Source organism: Cyprinodon variegatus, unplaced genomic scaffold (genome assembly GCF_000732505.1).
Source record: "Cyprinodon variegatus isolate N-32 unplaced genomic scaffold, C_variegatus-1.0 Scaffold1014, whole genome shotgun sequence".
Lineage (NCBI taxonomy): Eukaryota > Metazoa > Chordata > Actinopteri > Cyprinodontiformes > Cyprinodontidae > Cyprinodon > Cyprinodon variegatus.
Genome location: NW_015151467.1, coordinates 162,496 through 176,093, shown reverse-complemented (window position 1 = coordinate 176,093; position 13,598 = coordinate 162,496). Strand labels below are relative to the sequence as shown.

The 13,598-nt window shown below is 39.0% G+C and overlaps 1 protein-coding gene across 4 annotated transcripts in view; it reads right to left on the bottom strand.

The window, feature by feature from the left end:
- LOC107100812 (uncharacterized protein C1orf106 homolog) overlaps window positions 1-13,598 on the bottom strand; it is a 36,001-nt gene that overhangs the window by 13,663 nt on the left and 8,740 nt on the right. For 2 of the 4 annotated variants that reach the window (XM_015399455.1, XM_015399456.1), the window contains exons 1-2: window positions 2,064-2,118; window positions 1,315-1,422 (exon numbers count right to left, since the gene is read on the bottom strand). In XM_015399455.1, coding sequence (XP_015254941.1) covers window positions 1,315-1,422; window positions 2,064-2,112 — 157 coding nt within the window. In that variant the 5' untranslated portion in view covers window positions 2,113-2,118. Of the gene's footprint in view, window positions 1-1,314; window positions 1,423-2,063; window positions 2,119-7,024; window positions 7,179-13,598 lie in introns of those variants that run through there. The other 2 variants (XM_015399458.1, XM_015399457.1) reach the window with 2 other exon arrangements.

Sequence of the window (13,598 nt, the reverse complement as noted above, 5' to 3'; positions counted from 1 at the left end):
AATTTATTCTTTTTTTCTTTTTTTTTTTAACAGTGTCCTGTCTGGAGATGTGGCGTTAAGAATAACTGTCTTGATGCAAAAAAGAACCCAACAGATTTTGCTTTCACAAGTGGAGCCGCCTGATTTATGCATATAAATAGGTTTATTATAATTCATGCAGGGAGTATTGCAGATTATATGGACACTGCAATATAAGTAGAACAGGAAAGGAAAAACAGAAAAAAGGAGAAAAGATGAAAGAAATAGTAGATAAAAGGGAGATTGGCCGAATTCAGGTGTAGAAGCAGACGTATAAATAACTGGCCTACATAAAAAACACACAGATTTTAAGACAGGATCTTTTTTATAAACAGAAATTTTCTACATTTTGGGACAATATCGTTTGAAAAAGAGTACATTTACATGTTTAAGCCAGAATGATTTGACATTTAAATATGATTTCCCTACGACTTTAAAATCTTGATAAAAATTTGCCTGAGAAATGGTCGAAAACAGCTAGTGAGGAACAATCAAAGCAAACTATTTTGGTTTCAGAGAAAGGCATAATGTCATAAGCAGAATTATTATGACTAGACGAAGCTGACGGCCTAGATGAGATTTTGGTCTGAAGGTTAATGGCTACTCCTACTTGGGCAGAGCATCTTTTTATGTTTATGTGAAGCAGAGTACAAAGCATTTCTGGTCCTGTAATGGGAAGCTGCAGCTGCTGGGATTCATGAAGCGTTCAGCTCAAACAGGATAACACATTAAGATATATATGAAAACTATTCATTCAAATATGTCTTTGGCTGATCTCTGACCTGTTTGGTGCTAGAAGTGACGAAAAAAGGGGAACAAGACAGAATATTAAAAGCAAGATTAATTAAAAACGATATCAGCTGATATCAGATGAAATGGCAGGAAGATTAGAGACAGTGAGCTCATGTTTTGGCATTAATTTCAGACTTATCATTTTTAAAGAACTATGTGACTGTTTCTTTGATTAACATTAAGCAGATGAAAAACCGGGCTCTAAACATCACTGAATTCTGATTGGCTGTTGAACTCCATGAGCCCGCTGGGACTCCTGATGAATGAAAGTAGGGACAGAAGAGGAGAAACCAGTTTCTCATGAACAGAACCAGAGCTAGCAATGCTAAACGAGCCCTGCAACCAGTTTAACATTGAAACAACGCAGGAGTGCTACTGGTTTCATGTGATATAACCATAACAGCAGCAAACAGAAATCTCTGCAGAGCTGCAAATGTGATAAATCTGAAATATATTCATTTATCATCATCATTTCATCTATTTCAGTCATCTAAAGTGTTTTACCTGAGTGAAGGATGATGCCACTGTCAGTGTCGCTGATTTCTCCAGTGACCTCCATGTCAGTAGATGGACTTCTGTTCCTGGTTTTCAGATTAACAGACACACCATGTCCTGTAAAGCACAAAGCCTGTCATTTATTTCAGCTTAACTACTAAAAAAACAAAATAAAAAGCAAAATAACAACTAACCAACACAATGATGGGCTATTTGTGGTGTTTTCCAGATAAATCTTAATGGTCAAATAAAAAAAAAAAAAGCTGATTGAAGGAAAACATTATGCTAATGGTCGTGGTCACTGTACGACATTATATCTATGTTGTAAAAAGCAACAGCTCCGAAGCTAGCCTTCATAAACAGGTGCTGGAGTGAGCCCTGCAAGGAAAGTTTGCTGCACGCTGCCGAAAAGCTGGCTGAAATACGGATACTAATTACTTTTCTCACAAAAAAGAAGAACAAAACACAATAGTACATATCTGACTGAGAAAACCACTTTTCAGAGCTTTTATCTATGTTCTAATGCTACACCTGCATCAAAATTATGTCAGATGAGGCTTTAGGCTCATTTCAAGCACATCTGAGTATGCTACGTTCAGACTGCCTACAGCAGAAAAAGCAAAACAGTGCGTGCTGCTTCATTTTTTAACCTCTTACACCCTCAGGGGGTATAAATAAATTTCTGCCTGACAAAAACACACAAAAGTAAATCACTTATAGCCTCACAGCTATTAGATTTAAGAAGAAACCTTTGGTACCTCTGTAAAGGTAAGATGTCATAGAATGGTTTTCTGGTGTCAGCACCATTGTAGCTTTGACCCTGCCTGAAATATTAGGGACAAAATACAAAATATTTTGCATTTTTTGAACCTCGCCAAAATTTTCTTTGAAATAAACATTGCGAAACACTACCAAAATATTATTTATAGCACAAAAAGTAGTACAGACTTTTAAATCTAAATGTTGTGTAAAAATATACCAAATTTGGACTCAATCAGATGAATCATATTTATTTTAGAATGGTATTAGTGAGAAATTTCTTAGGCGGAGAGGCCATTTTGGCACATTTATCCAAAAATGTCACCAAACTGTGCCAAATGTGTTTTTTACATCAATACTGGGTGTTTGTTAAAATTACGAGGTCACGTAGCAGCTGGACCCACCGGTGGGTCCGTCGGGTTCTAGGGGTTAAACCTTTTACAACACCCAGAGCATCATTGTTGCTCTGGGTGCGCGGTCGAAAAGTGGGTCTGATGCGGGTTACCTGTAACAGTAGCAGATGATATTGAATGAGTTGCTTGGCTTATTTTAATGAATAATGCTACGTTCAGACCGCAAGCCTTTGAAGCAGCAAAAAAGCTTCCGCTGCATCATTGTTGATGCTTGTAGTACACATTAGGGTAAGACGTCCAGTAAAGTGTGAACAGATGCTTCTGATGCTCCTGCGTTCAATGGCAGAGAGCAGCTTTGCTATATTTGCTATTATAATTGGGTAAAAGTAGATTTAAAGTCCAGCTGAAAATTTAATTTGTGCAGTCAGTTCATCCAGGTTACGATTCTGCCTTCAAATATTATTTTGCTGTTGGAGCTGCTCAGACCCCCGTATCCTGGCAGTCTGAGCAGTTGTACGGTGGTGCTCTGTGCCTGGAAATCCCCTTCAGCAGCAGCCTCTGGCCCGGTCGCCTCTTTGTGGTTTTCACTACTGTTTGCGGCAGCTGGTTGGCATTTTTCAGGTATGTAATCCAAACTGCAGGCACCAGAATAATAAAATCGAACATATTTTGCTGGCACATTTCAACATTTTTAATTAATTTAGGCATTAATAGATTGTTTCAAAGGAGTGATGATAGCAGTCTGCATCAGCAGTGCTGTGTCTGTCTCCCTGCCAGCTCCCACATCAGCTTCTCTGATTGGTTGATGTGGCACGTCGAGCAGCAAGAGTTCAATTTTTCCAACTCCAGCAGCTGCTGGTTTTGAAGTCGGTTGCGTGCACCAGATGCTCAGAAGCTCCTTCGCTCTAAACGCACTGCAGGACCTTTTGCTGTTGCTTGATGCGCGTCAACCATTGACTTTGCATGTAAACCAGTTGCTTCTGCAACGTGTGGTCTGAATGTAGCATAATGCTTATGAATTCTGCTCGGTGAGCAGCAGCTGCTCCCTGTCTAGATCAGGGTCCAACCAGCGAGCAGCTACACTTGCCGTGCTGCCCAAATTACGTTGCGCCATCTACAGGCAGTAAGCCAGATGGTGGCCATTGATGCAGCTGCTAAATAAGTCCTGACCGAGCTGTTATGTGTGAAAACTCACAGCTCAGAGGATGGGGCTTAAAATCATCGCTAACACCAGTAACACTATTAGCAAAGGTAAGTGCACAACAACCTCAGTTAGCTCTTTAGGCTTTAGCTTCAGCTTTCGAAAATTCCAACAGCCAGACTGATTTTTCCCCCTCCCAGAAATAAACATCATCTTTCAGCTTTTCACACATTTGGACTTTTTGTCCCCCAGAAACTATGCTAGTCATTCCACACTCGCTCGCCTCCATTGCTTCGGCCTGGTTCGCTAATTTCAGACAGATCAAAGCATGCGTAGAGATGGAATCTCAGTCACATGATGTTGTTTTGGTAAATATACACAGCAGGGCTTTATGTACCAACACACTGAGCAAAAAAATGTATAAATATGACATCAGAAGTAATTTTGTCATAAAAACGCTGAAGGCAACCAGAGGGAGTTTCTAGTGTATACATAATAAAAAAAGTGGGGCTGCAACTAAAGATTATTTTGCAAATCAATTAACCCGATGATTATTTTTTCAATTAATTGATTAATAATCGGATAGCCAAAGGTTCCTTAAAAAAATATTTTTTTTACAAAATTAAACCAGGTGAAGCTAAAAGTTTTCCACTTGAGGAGTTCTGGATGGAGCAGATTGACGGATGAAAAAGGATTTTTTTTTTTGTTTTAAATGCAAAATGTTTACATGTTGTTTTACAATGTTGATATAATTACTGCTCTAAGTGGGTCGCTCCATAAGCTAAAGACAGGTTTTAAAGTCTCTACACTCCAGTTAACGATTAATCGATTACTAATTAGCTAGCGACTATGTCAGTAATGGGTTATTCACGATTAATCCGATTAGTTGTTTTAGCCCTAAAAAAAAAGCAATATAACATTACTATGTAATGTTTAACACAGCCATAGTGCCAAAAGGAAACATTTCATCAAATATATGCTGATCATTGACGGCTTAGAAAGCATAATATAGAACTTTTGAGAGAACAATAAATGTTTTATATAACATTTAACCAGCTGTATTAATCAATAAGCAGGATCATTAATGACTTTTGTTTAGAATAGATGTAAAATGGTTCAGACTTCTCTATGAACATTGAGCTCTAGTTCCAAGTTTACTTTTATTCGACTCAAAGTTAAGCTGCATTTAATGAACTGTGATTTGTGAAACAGGTTTTACAAACGGGGACGTCGACCGGTGAAAATAAGTTCAGAAAACTGAACCATTTTCCCCCATAAATCTCACTGAGCAGACAAGACAAACGGCATTAGTGAAATTTCCCAACATGGCCCGCCATGACCTAACCTGCTGACCTATTGCTTCAGTGATTCAGGTGTGACGTGCCTCTGTGACCTCGCAGACAGGTGTAGTCAGCATGAAACACACATGCTGCTCTGTCTGCAATGGTTCCTGTGCCTGCCTGTTTGTCAACTCTGCGATGACTGTTCGCCCGCTCCATGTAATAACTGGCCTGAGACATAAATCCACCTGATGTCAGAGAAAAGCAAACAGTGAGGCATGTTAGTTTGATTATTAACCAGCAGAATGGAGGAATGTGATGGTGATTGCATTCCAGCCAACAGGAGATGGTTGCTCCAGCTAACGCCAGAAGGCCCCTCCGCTGCCTTTGGAGAGATAAGCTGCCGTACTGAAGGTGCAGGCACATGACGGCACCCGGGAACATACGGCAATTAATGAAACGTCTCCCCTTATCATCCAGAACATGACGAGATGGTGACTAACTGCCTCCTTAAATCTTGTGACATTGAAATCCTTACGCCACCAGACCACAGATATGCTGCTGCTATCTTTGCAGAATTTAAGGGAAAAAACAATCACACAAAAAGCTGAAAGCAGATTAATATCCAGTTGGAATATTCTAAAGAGGAAAAGTTGCAGTTAAGAGAAAAACTGAGGCTCGAAGTGAACTAGAATGGAAGCTTATTTCAATCAGAAAGTTCAGAATTTAATTTAACGGGAATGAAGGTTAAAGTAAGCAACCTTAAGTGAATTCCACCTTAAGTGAACACCTATACTCACAAATTAATAAATATATATACAAAATAACACTTTATGTACACAATTGAAACAATAGAATCAATTACGATGTAAAACAAAGTCAGGTAAAAATCCCTATTAATGTCAAAACAAGTGTCAGCTAAAAATCCTTAAATGAGGAGCTTGTTGAATTATAGCTGTCCTTCATCTGACACAGTATATAAAATGTTGTTTAAACCCCACAGCTGAATAAAATCCTCCATTTTCTGTGTGGCTCTGTGGAAGAGAAACTCCAGCCTTATTCTGGGTTTAATGTTGCATCTCCACAGGGCGGCATCAAGGTGAGCGCCCTCCTACAGTCTGTCTCTGCTGGACAGGTAAACGGCCATCTTTCCTTCACTAATTTTAAAGTTTGGCCATTGGCCTATTTTTCCTATTCTGGCAAACTCCTCCTATAAAAAGAGCTTTTGTAAAAACCGTCCCAAAAAGACTAAAAACACAAATTAAAAGGCTAAAAATTGTCTAGTGCATTCCATTATCAGACAGAGCGCAGAAAGGACACTCATTTAAAAAAAATCCCTGGATCCAAATGGTGATCCGGATCATCACCAAAATCGAGTGGGTTGTTACTTGGATTCAGGTGCACCTCTGGTAAAAATGCCATTAAAAACCGTTTATAACTTTTCAAGTTATCCTGTACACAGACAGGCACACCCACACAAACTTTCCTAAAAACATAACTTCCCTGGTGGAGCTAATAAACAGAATGAACGCTGATGAACTAATACATTATTGAAAGATTTTATTTGTTAATAACCCTATATTAACAACAACAACCAGAAATTACTTCCTGAACTTAAAGAGGCATCTTCTAAATGTATGTATCATGCAAAATTAAAATAACACAGCGTCAGAAAAACTGTGTTTAATGTGTTTTAAACTTTAAAAAAAAAACTTTTTAAAACATCAAGTTCACAACTGAATCACAAAAAATGGCTGATGTTCTTTCAATACAGAGAAAACTAGCCTGTAGTTTGATCATCTGTATGAGTTTCTCACTTTCAGGTTCAGCAAACAGGAAATATTATCAGTTGTCATGTTTTAAACATGACCAAAGTTCCCTCTTTTATTTACAAGAACCCAAAGGACAAAGCAGGGGAAATCTCACAGGTTCACAGTGGTGATGTCAGGAGAACAGAAACCGTTTAAGAAATTATCTGTTAAACATTGAGAAACAAAGAAACCCTCTAAAACTCTTATGATTTTAAGAACTATGTAAACATACATAGTTACAGCTATGTGATAAACAAATCTTTCTTTGTTAAATAAAACAAATCAAAAACAGGATTTTCTACACCATAAAACAGAAATCAGATTTGAAAGAAATACTGTCCCTGTAATTTCAGCAGCAAAGTAAAATGGACTTACTCAGCAATTGAAGTAGAACCGACAAAAATCAAAGAAGTAAAATTATCCTCCTGAGAATCTCTGAGTTGAATAAAGAAAAAATGTGAGCGGAGCGGAGTTTGGACAGGAATGAATAACTCGCCCGCTGAGACAGCGCCGCTCCTCTGGAGAGGAGTGGCTGCATAGGAGAGAGGGCTGGGCGCTTTACACAAGGTGTCAGATAACACAACTCTCCTGGCAGAGCTTGAAACCGTGTCAACAGCAATGACCCACACGGCGAGGAATTAGACCTACCATCACCCTCTAATCAGCACACGGACAAATGAGCAACAACTTGGACCAAACTGGGCTACCTTTCAGAATCACTGCGGCTCTAAAGAATGAAGAACTGATGAGCTAATTATCACAATGACAAAACAATAAAGCACTTCATCTTTCTAAACATATGATCAGTGTTTATTATTTCCTCTATTCTCGTCATCTTAAGTGGAACAAGTCATCTCATTGTAGAAGAAATGCTCAATCCTTCCTGTAGAAACATGTCAACACTCTCAGGCTGAAGTTTGTTTTAGGATGATGAAAGAAGCCAAACTTTTTTTTAATTCTTTCACAACTTTTTAGTTTCCTAATAAATAAATAAAAAACAGTAACTTGTGACTGACTAGTAATGGTGAAGTTTTTAACAATTATTTGTGTATAAATTATTATTTGTAACAAAACATTAATATGAAAAACAAATTCAGACATTTTGAATTAAAAAAGATTCCTGGATGGGAAGCAAAACGTCTTCAAACTTGGAAACAAAGTCCAGTGGATTGTTTTTTTTTATTTTTTTGGAATGACTATGACCTGGACGACTGAGAATCTTCACCAGCATGAAAAACTAAGTTATATTTAATCTTTTTTTAAAGTTTTATTTGTTTATGGTAAGATAACCCCCACAGGGAAAAAAAACTTTTTTATTAATTACCATTCTAACTAGTATTATACTACAGTGAAGCAGAAATTAAACTAATCTCTGACTAGCACCATCTTCTGGTTGTTCAGTACAGGATTTCTACAAGTTTCATTAAGATAAAAACAAGAATTAAAATCTATTAAGACTTTATAAGACCATAATGATTTAAATGTAAAACCTGAGAAACTGACTAAAGCGTGAACCACCAGCATAGAGTTCACTGCATAAAAAAAAAAAAAAAAAAAAAAAAAAAAAAAAAGATTACATTTTTTAGCCATGTCATTTTGCTGGTATGCTTCTGCACCGTCTGTCTGGAATTTCTAGGGACGCACAGCAGTTTCACGCCAAAGCGCAACTGCAATAGGCACAATAGGCTATTGGAGAACTAGCAAGAACTACAGCTGATAGTCATGAGAACTTTAGCGGCGCCGGCGGGAGTGTTTATCTTCCAAAACAACAATGGCGCGTCTTGCAAGATATCACGGTCACAGAGATGGATCTAGAGTTGCTAGATATCGAAGAGGAACAGGTTCTGTTAATGGAGTCGGCAAAAAGACAGAAAAACCTTTTGTAGTAGTTGTCCATTGTAGTTGTTTCTCAGTTTTTAGAAATGGCGCGCCCCGGCCCTGAATCCAGAAAGACGACCACACAGAAAGCCGGAAAGGCATACCAAGGACCACTCACAGCTGCTTTTTGTCTGTGCAATTCTGTTGTGTTCTGTGCGGGTTTGCGACCATCTGACGCGTAGTCAGGATATTTTTGAGGTGTGCGACGACGGTTGCAGAACCTCTGTGCGGGGGCGTGGTCTCACACAGAGACAGATTTGACGTTTGCAGAGGCTATGCGTCAGAAGCGTAAATGAATCTTGAACCGTGCCCCTTCAATCCCCCGCAGTTAGCCTAGCTAGCCTTGGTAAGCTGTAGCCCACCCTGGTGCTGTTTTCTCAGAGGGCTTCTCTCCGTTCCGCTCTTGAGCTGCCTTATCTCCCTGCTCTTGTGCACTGCCTGCCAGGCGGGCTCCTCCGACCAACCAATGAGGATCCTTAGTTCCAGAGGACGCCAAGGTTGGCCCAGATATAGAGCTCTCTCTCCAGGTGTTCTCACCCAATTCCTGCTGCTACTGTCTAAGCTCAGAATGGCTTCTACTCTTCCCTCTGTTGTCGGATAATTTGTCCCCCTATTTTGGGCAATATGACTTAAAACAAACATGGAGCAAGAGCAGGAGAAAGATACGTGTCTGCTCAAAAAAACAAACAAAAAAAAAAACATCAACAATGCAATGGCGCCTCAAAACGGTTGTCTTTATGATGACTGGCCAGTCGCTGGTTGTGAGCGATCAAAAATCGTCCATTTTCCAAGCACTGCTGATTAACCAATGCAAGTATAGTTTATTACCAAATCTAAACATTAAAGAGGCATGACACAGTTTTCTAATAATACTGCCACCAATGGCCAAAACACAGAACTGCAGCATACTTCTGCTCGTTCTCGTAGCTTGTGCTCGTACTTGACAAGTTTGACTTTTTTCATCTTATTCTGGGTTGCCATTGGTGTCTGACTTGAGTTGGATTCTGGTCGCTTCTAGGTATCCACAAAATCCATCTTGAGTATTGCGCTTCGATTGTTTGCTAGGTCCGATTTAACATAAATGCTCTTGACATCACATCTGCAGAAACTTCGCAGGAGCTTCCAATCTGCATTCAAGAACATTCAGCAAAATAGACTACAGGGTTATAGATGCATCAGCACTTAACTACTGAGATGTAATGTCTGCTCATCAAACGATATAGTAGCGTAAAATAAAGGGTCAAATTATAAGGTCTATTGTAAAGATACTTTACAGTAAAACCCTTTTCTACAGTAGAAGAGAGAAAAGTCAAGAGCAGTAAATGCTAATAAAACCACCACCTTATTTATAGTGTTTATCTTACTGTGTTACAGATTTCAACACTGCGGGCAATAAATACATTTGTAAAACTCAGACTGGGTCATTTATTCAGTTAATTTCTCCAATCTCTCATTTTTTTATTGAGAGGAGGAAAGCGGGGACGAAGATGTTGTGGAAGAGGACGCCACGGCGGCAGAAGCTTGGTTTGGTGTAGAAGGCTTACAGCCGTACATGTTTGAGCCTTGCCTCGTCCTGGCCTGCATAAGATAATGAAAAAATCCCCACAGATTTTAAAACAGGATTTTTCTTTTTTTTAAATAGAAAAGAATACATTTATATACATGTTTAAGCCAGAATGATTTGACATTTAAATATGATTTCCCTACGATTTTAAAATACTTTCAGAAGTTTGTGCTCTGAATGTGTGTTTTCCCGTATGGTACCTGGGTTTTGTGTTTCCACAAATATTGTAACAGCCTAAATATCAAATACTTCCGACAAGTTCTTTTTTTCTGTTTTTGTTTGTGCCGTCTCTATTTTTATTTCATGGAAAATAGAATAAAAATTTCCTAAGACCCAGCAGAGCCCCGTTGCCAGCAATAAAAATCAATAATTAACCCTTGATTTGCATGTTGTCGCTGAAATATTCCCACTTGGCGACCTAATTTCAGAAAGCGAGCACACAGGACGTTTTGTGGCCTGTCATGTAAAAACATATGGAGAAGCAAATGGCAGAGGGAAGTCCAGACCATTTAAAAAGACTTACAGCACCTGCTCTGTTCATGCATGGTTTGAATCTACACGTTCATTTCGGCTTTCCAGGAATGCTGGGGCTCAGATATGTGGCAAAAGGTCTGGCAATTCCCAGACACTGGAGAATCCGATCTCAAATGACATGGCACAGAGGAAGCAGCGACAGAGGTTGTAGAGTTTAGCTTCAGCAACATGTTTGGCAGTGCAAACACAACCAGAATTCAACCATTACAGACAATAGACCTCCTTTTTTGACCCTTAAAAAGTTGCAGGAAGGAAAATCTTTTTGTTTGTACAGCAAAAGGATAGAGCACATCAGAAAAAAACATTTCTGTTTAAATAAGTTATAAAATATTCCTTAAATTGATACAACAAAACTATCTCTAACAGTTTAACAACAAAAAGGCTCCCTTAAGCTTCATGATGACAGAAAGGAACGATTACAGGAAAGCTGATTTAAAACCTTAGGCTGGGTTGAGAAAAGGCAGCAGGGAAAATAATCTAGTTAATCCAAAACAGAAGCAGCATACTGTATAAACACTCTGCAACCCAAACAGTCTGATAACCCTAAATGAGGGAAGCGCTGTCACAGTAATGAATAATGACCTATTCTGGCCATGGGAAACTACAGTTAATGTTTCACAAAACACAAACAGGGCTGAGGGGGGGGCAGTGGAGATGTGAGACATGCTTCAAAACTCTGCTTTGAAGCCAAGTTATAACCTGACTATAACAGTTAATGAATGATGTAAAGAGAAACCAAATGAAAAGATGTTAAAAAAAACAAACCAAAACAATAAAAAATCCCAGAATCCTGCAGCGCAGCACAAACGCGGAGCCGGTCCCGTGGAGGTCAGCAGTTGCTGGATAGTTTATATAAACTAGAAGTCCCTGAGAGACGGTGAGCAGTTCTGTGTCAGCTACGCAGCAGCTGGCAAAACAAATTCCTTAAATACTACAGATCCTTTTTTAAAGTTCATGGTTAGCAAGGAGCCATGAAGTGACAGAGGCTCTGTCCTTTTTCAGCTCTTCCTCCGGAATCCACTTCATCTTCATTAGATGATGATGAGGACGATGACAACCACCCTTGATTGAGATGTTTAGTTGGGTTTGGAAGCAGAGCAACGCCTCTAATTACCCCCCAGTTTATTTATACCCACCTCAGCCATCCATCACTGTTTGCCGCCTTTCTTTGACCGCGCCCAATAAAAGCATCTCTTCATCCCTTTAGTTTTACTTCTTTGCAGCTCATCGCCCTCATCTGTGTTCTTCTGGATTCTAGGTTGCAGGTTCAAGGTTGCAGGTTTGCAGGTGGCTCTGGATGTCCTCATGAGAAAATCAATAAATAAAGCCTAATCCTCCTAAAGCCGGGCAATTTTTTCAATCGTTGCACGCAGCTACAGCTCACACTGCCCGATGAAACTGCAGGGTTTAAAAGTTCACAGCTCACGATGTATGTTTTCACGCTGGAGGACTCAGCTCCGCAAAGAGATGCAGCTACTCGGACTCGTCTATCCGGAAACCAAACGACTACTCGAGGAATAGGAAGCTCATTAGAGTAAAACGCACTGCCTTGGCATTTTATGCACTCTGACTCGTCTATCCGGAAACCAAACGACTACTCGAGGAATATGAAGCTCACTAGAGTAAAACGCCCTGCCTTGGCATTTTATGCAATTTTGTGCTGAAAGCCCTATACAGAAAAGGACACAACGTAGTTGAACAAAGATGTGGCTGAGCAAACGTGGCTGCTACGGTCTGTGAATTTTACAGAAAGAACACCATTATACTATTAATATTATATTATTGCATTATAATTATTATATTATATTATTATTGTTTTCGTCTTAGAAGAAGAGGAATCCTTCTTTGAGTTTTTGCTGGCATAAAAAGGAAGAATTAAAAACTGAAAGGTTTAACAGAGTGATCAGCTAGCCAATCAATTTCTTCAATTTTAGGAAACTGGTGATGGGACAACTGATCAAATCTTCCCATTATCATCTATTGAAAAGTATGTAATAATTTAATATTTAAAGTACTTTCAGAAGTTTGAATTCTGAATAAGAATGAACTTTTCCTTTAAACTTCCACAACAGTAGGTCACGTGCCTTTATACAGAGACTTTATCACACACAAATGGATTCTCTTTATCATCAACCCCAGTCAGCCTCTGCAGATGGCCGCTCACACTGAGTCTGGTTCTGCTGGAGGTTTCTTCCTGGTAAAAGGGAGTTTTTCCTCTCCACATTGCTCTTTTATTTTGATTTAACCAATCTGCTTTACTCTCCCCGTGTCTGACTTCCTGTGTGGCTCGTCTGGTATTTAGAGATCCACACATTTTGTTTTGTCTTTAGAGGAAGGATAGATGAAGGAGTCTGTGTGAACGAGGGGTCAGAAGGAAGATGTGGAAGCAGCAGAAAATAAAAACAAGCTCATTAAAAAATACTGGTGAGAACGCTGCTATCTCTGCAATGGTCTGAAAATCACCCATCGATGCTTTGATTTATATTTGACAACAGGTATTGGAGAAGATTTTATCGCTTTACTGGTTAGTTTTTCACAATAGATGGAAATATTCAAACATTAGATGTATACCAGCTGATAGTATTGGCCAAAATCTGAACCGGCATGTCAGGCTTTTGTAAAAATCAATCTGAGCATCATAACTCATAATTTTCTGAGAAGTTAAAGGGATATTAAAATGGAAAATTATCTTTTTGAGCTTTTAACTGTGTTCTAATGCTTTTCCTTTTTTTAAAATAAGACAGATTCATAGAGTCAAAAAGCAGAAATATAATTTTTATAATAATGTAGACATTCACATCAAGCGAGCCCTCATTATATTGCAGTGTTGTTTTTGTGTTCATTTGAAGTCTAAATAGAGATCGACACGTTTGTTTAACTGCACAGCCCTTAAAGGAATAGTACACCCAAAACATGATTAGCCTTCATTTTCTACTCACCCCCATGCTGAACAAAACTCTGGAGTACTTTTTT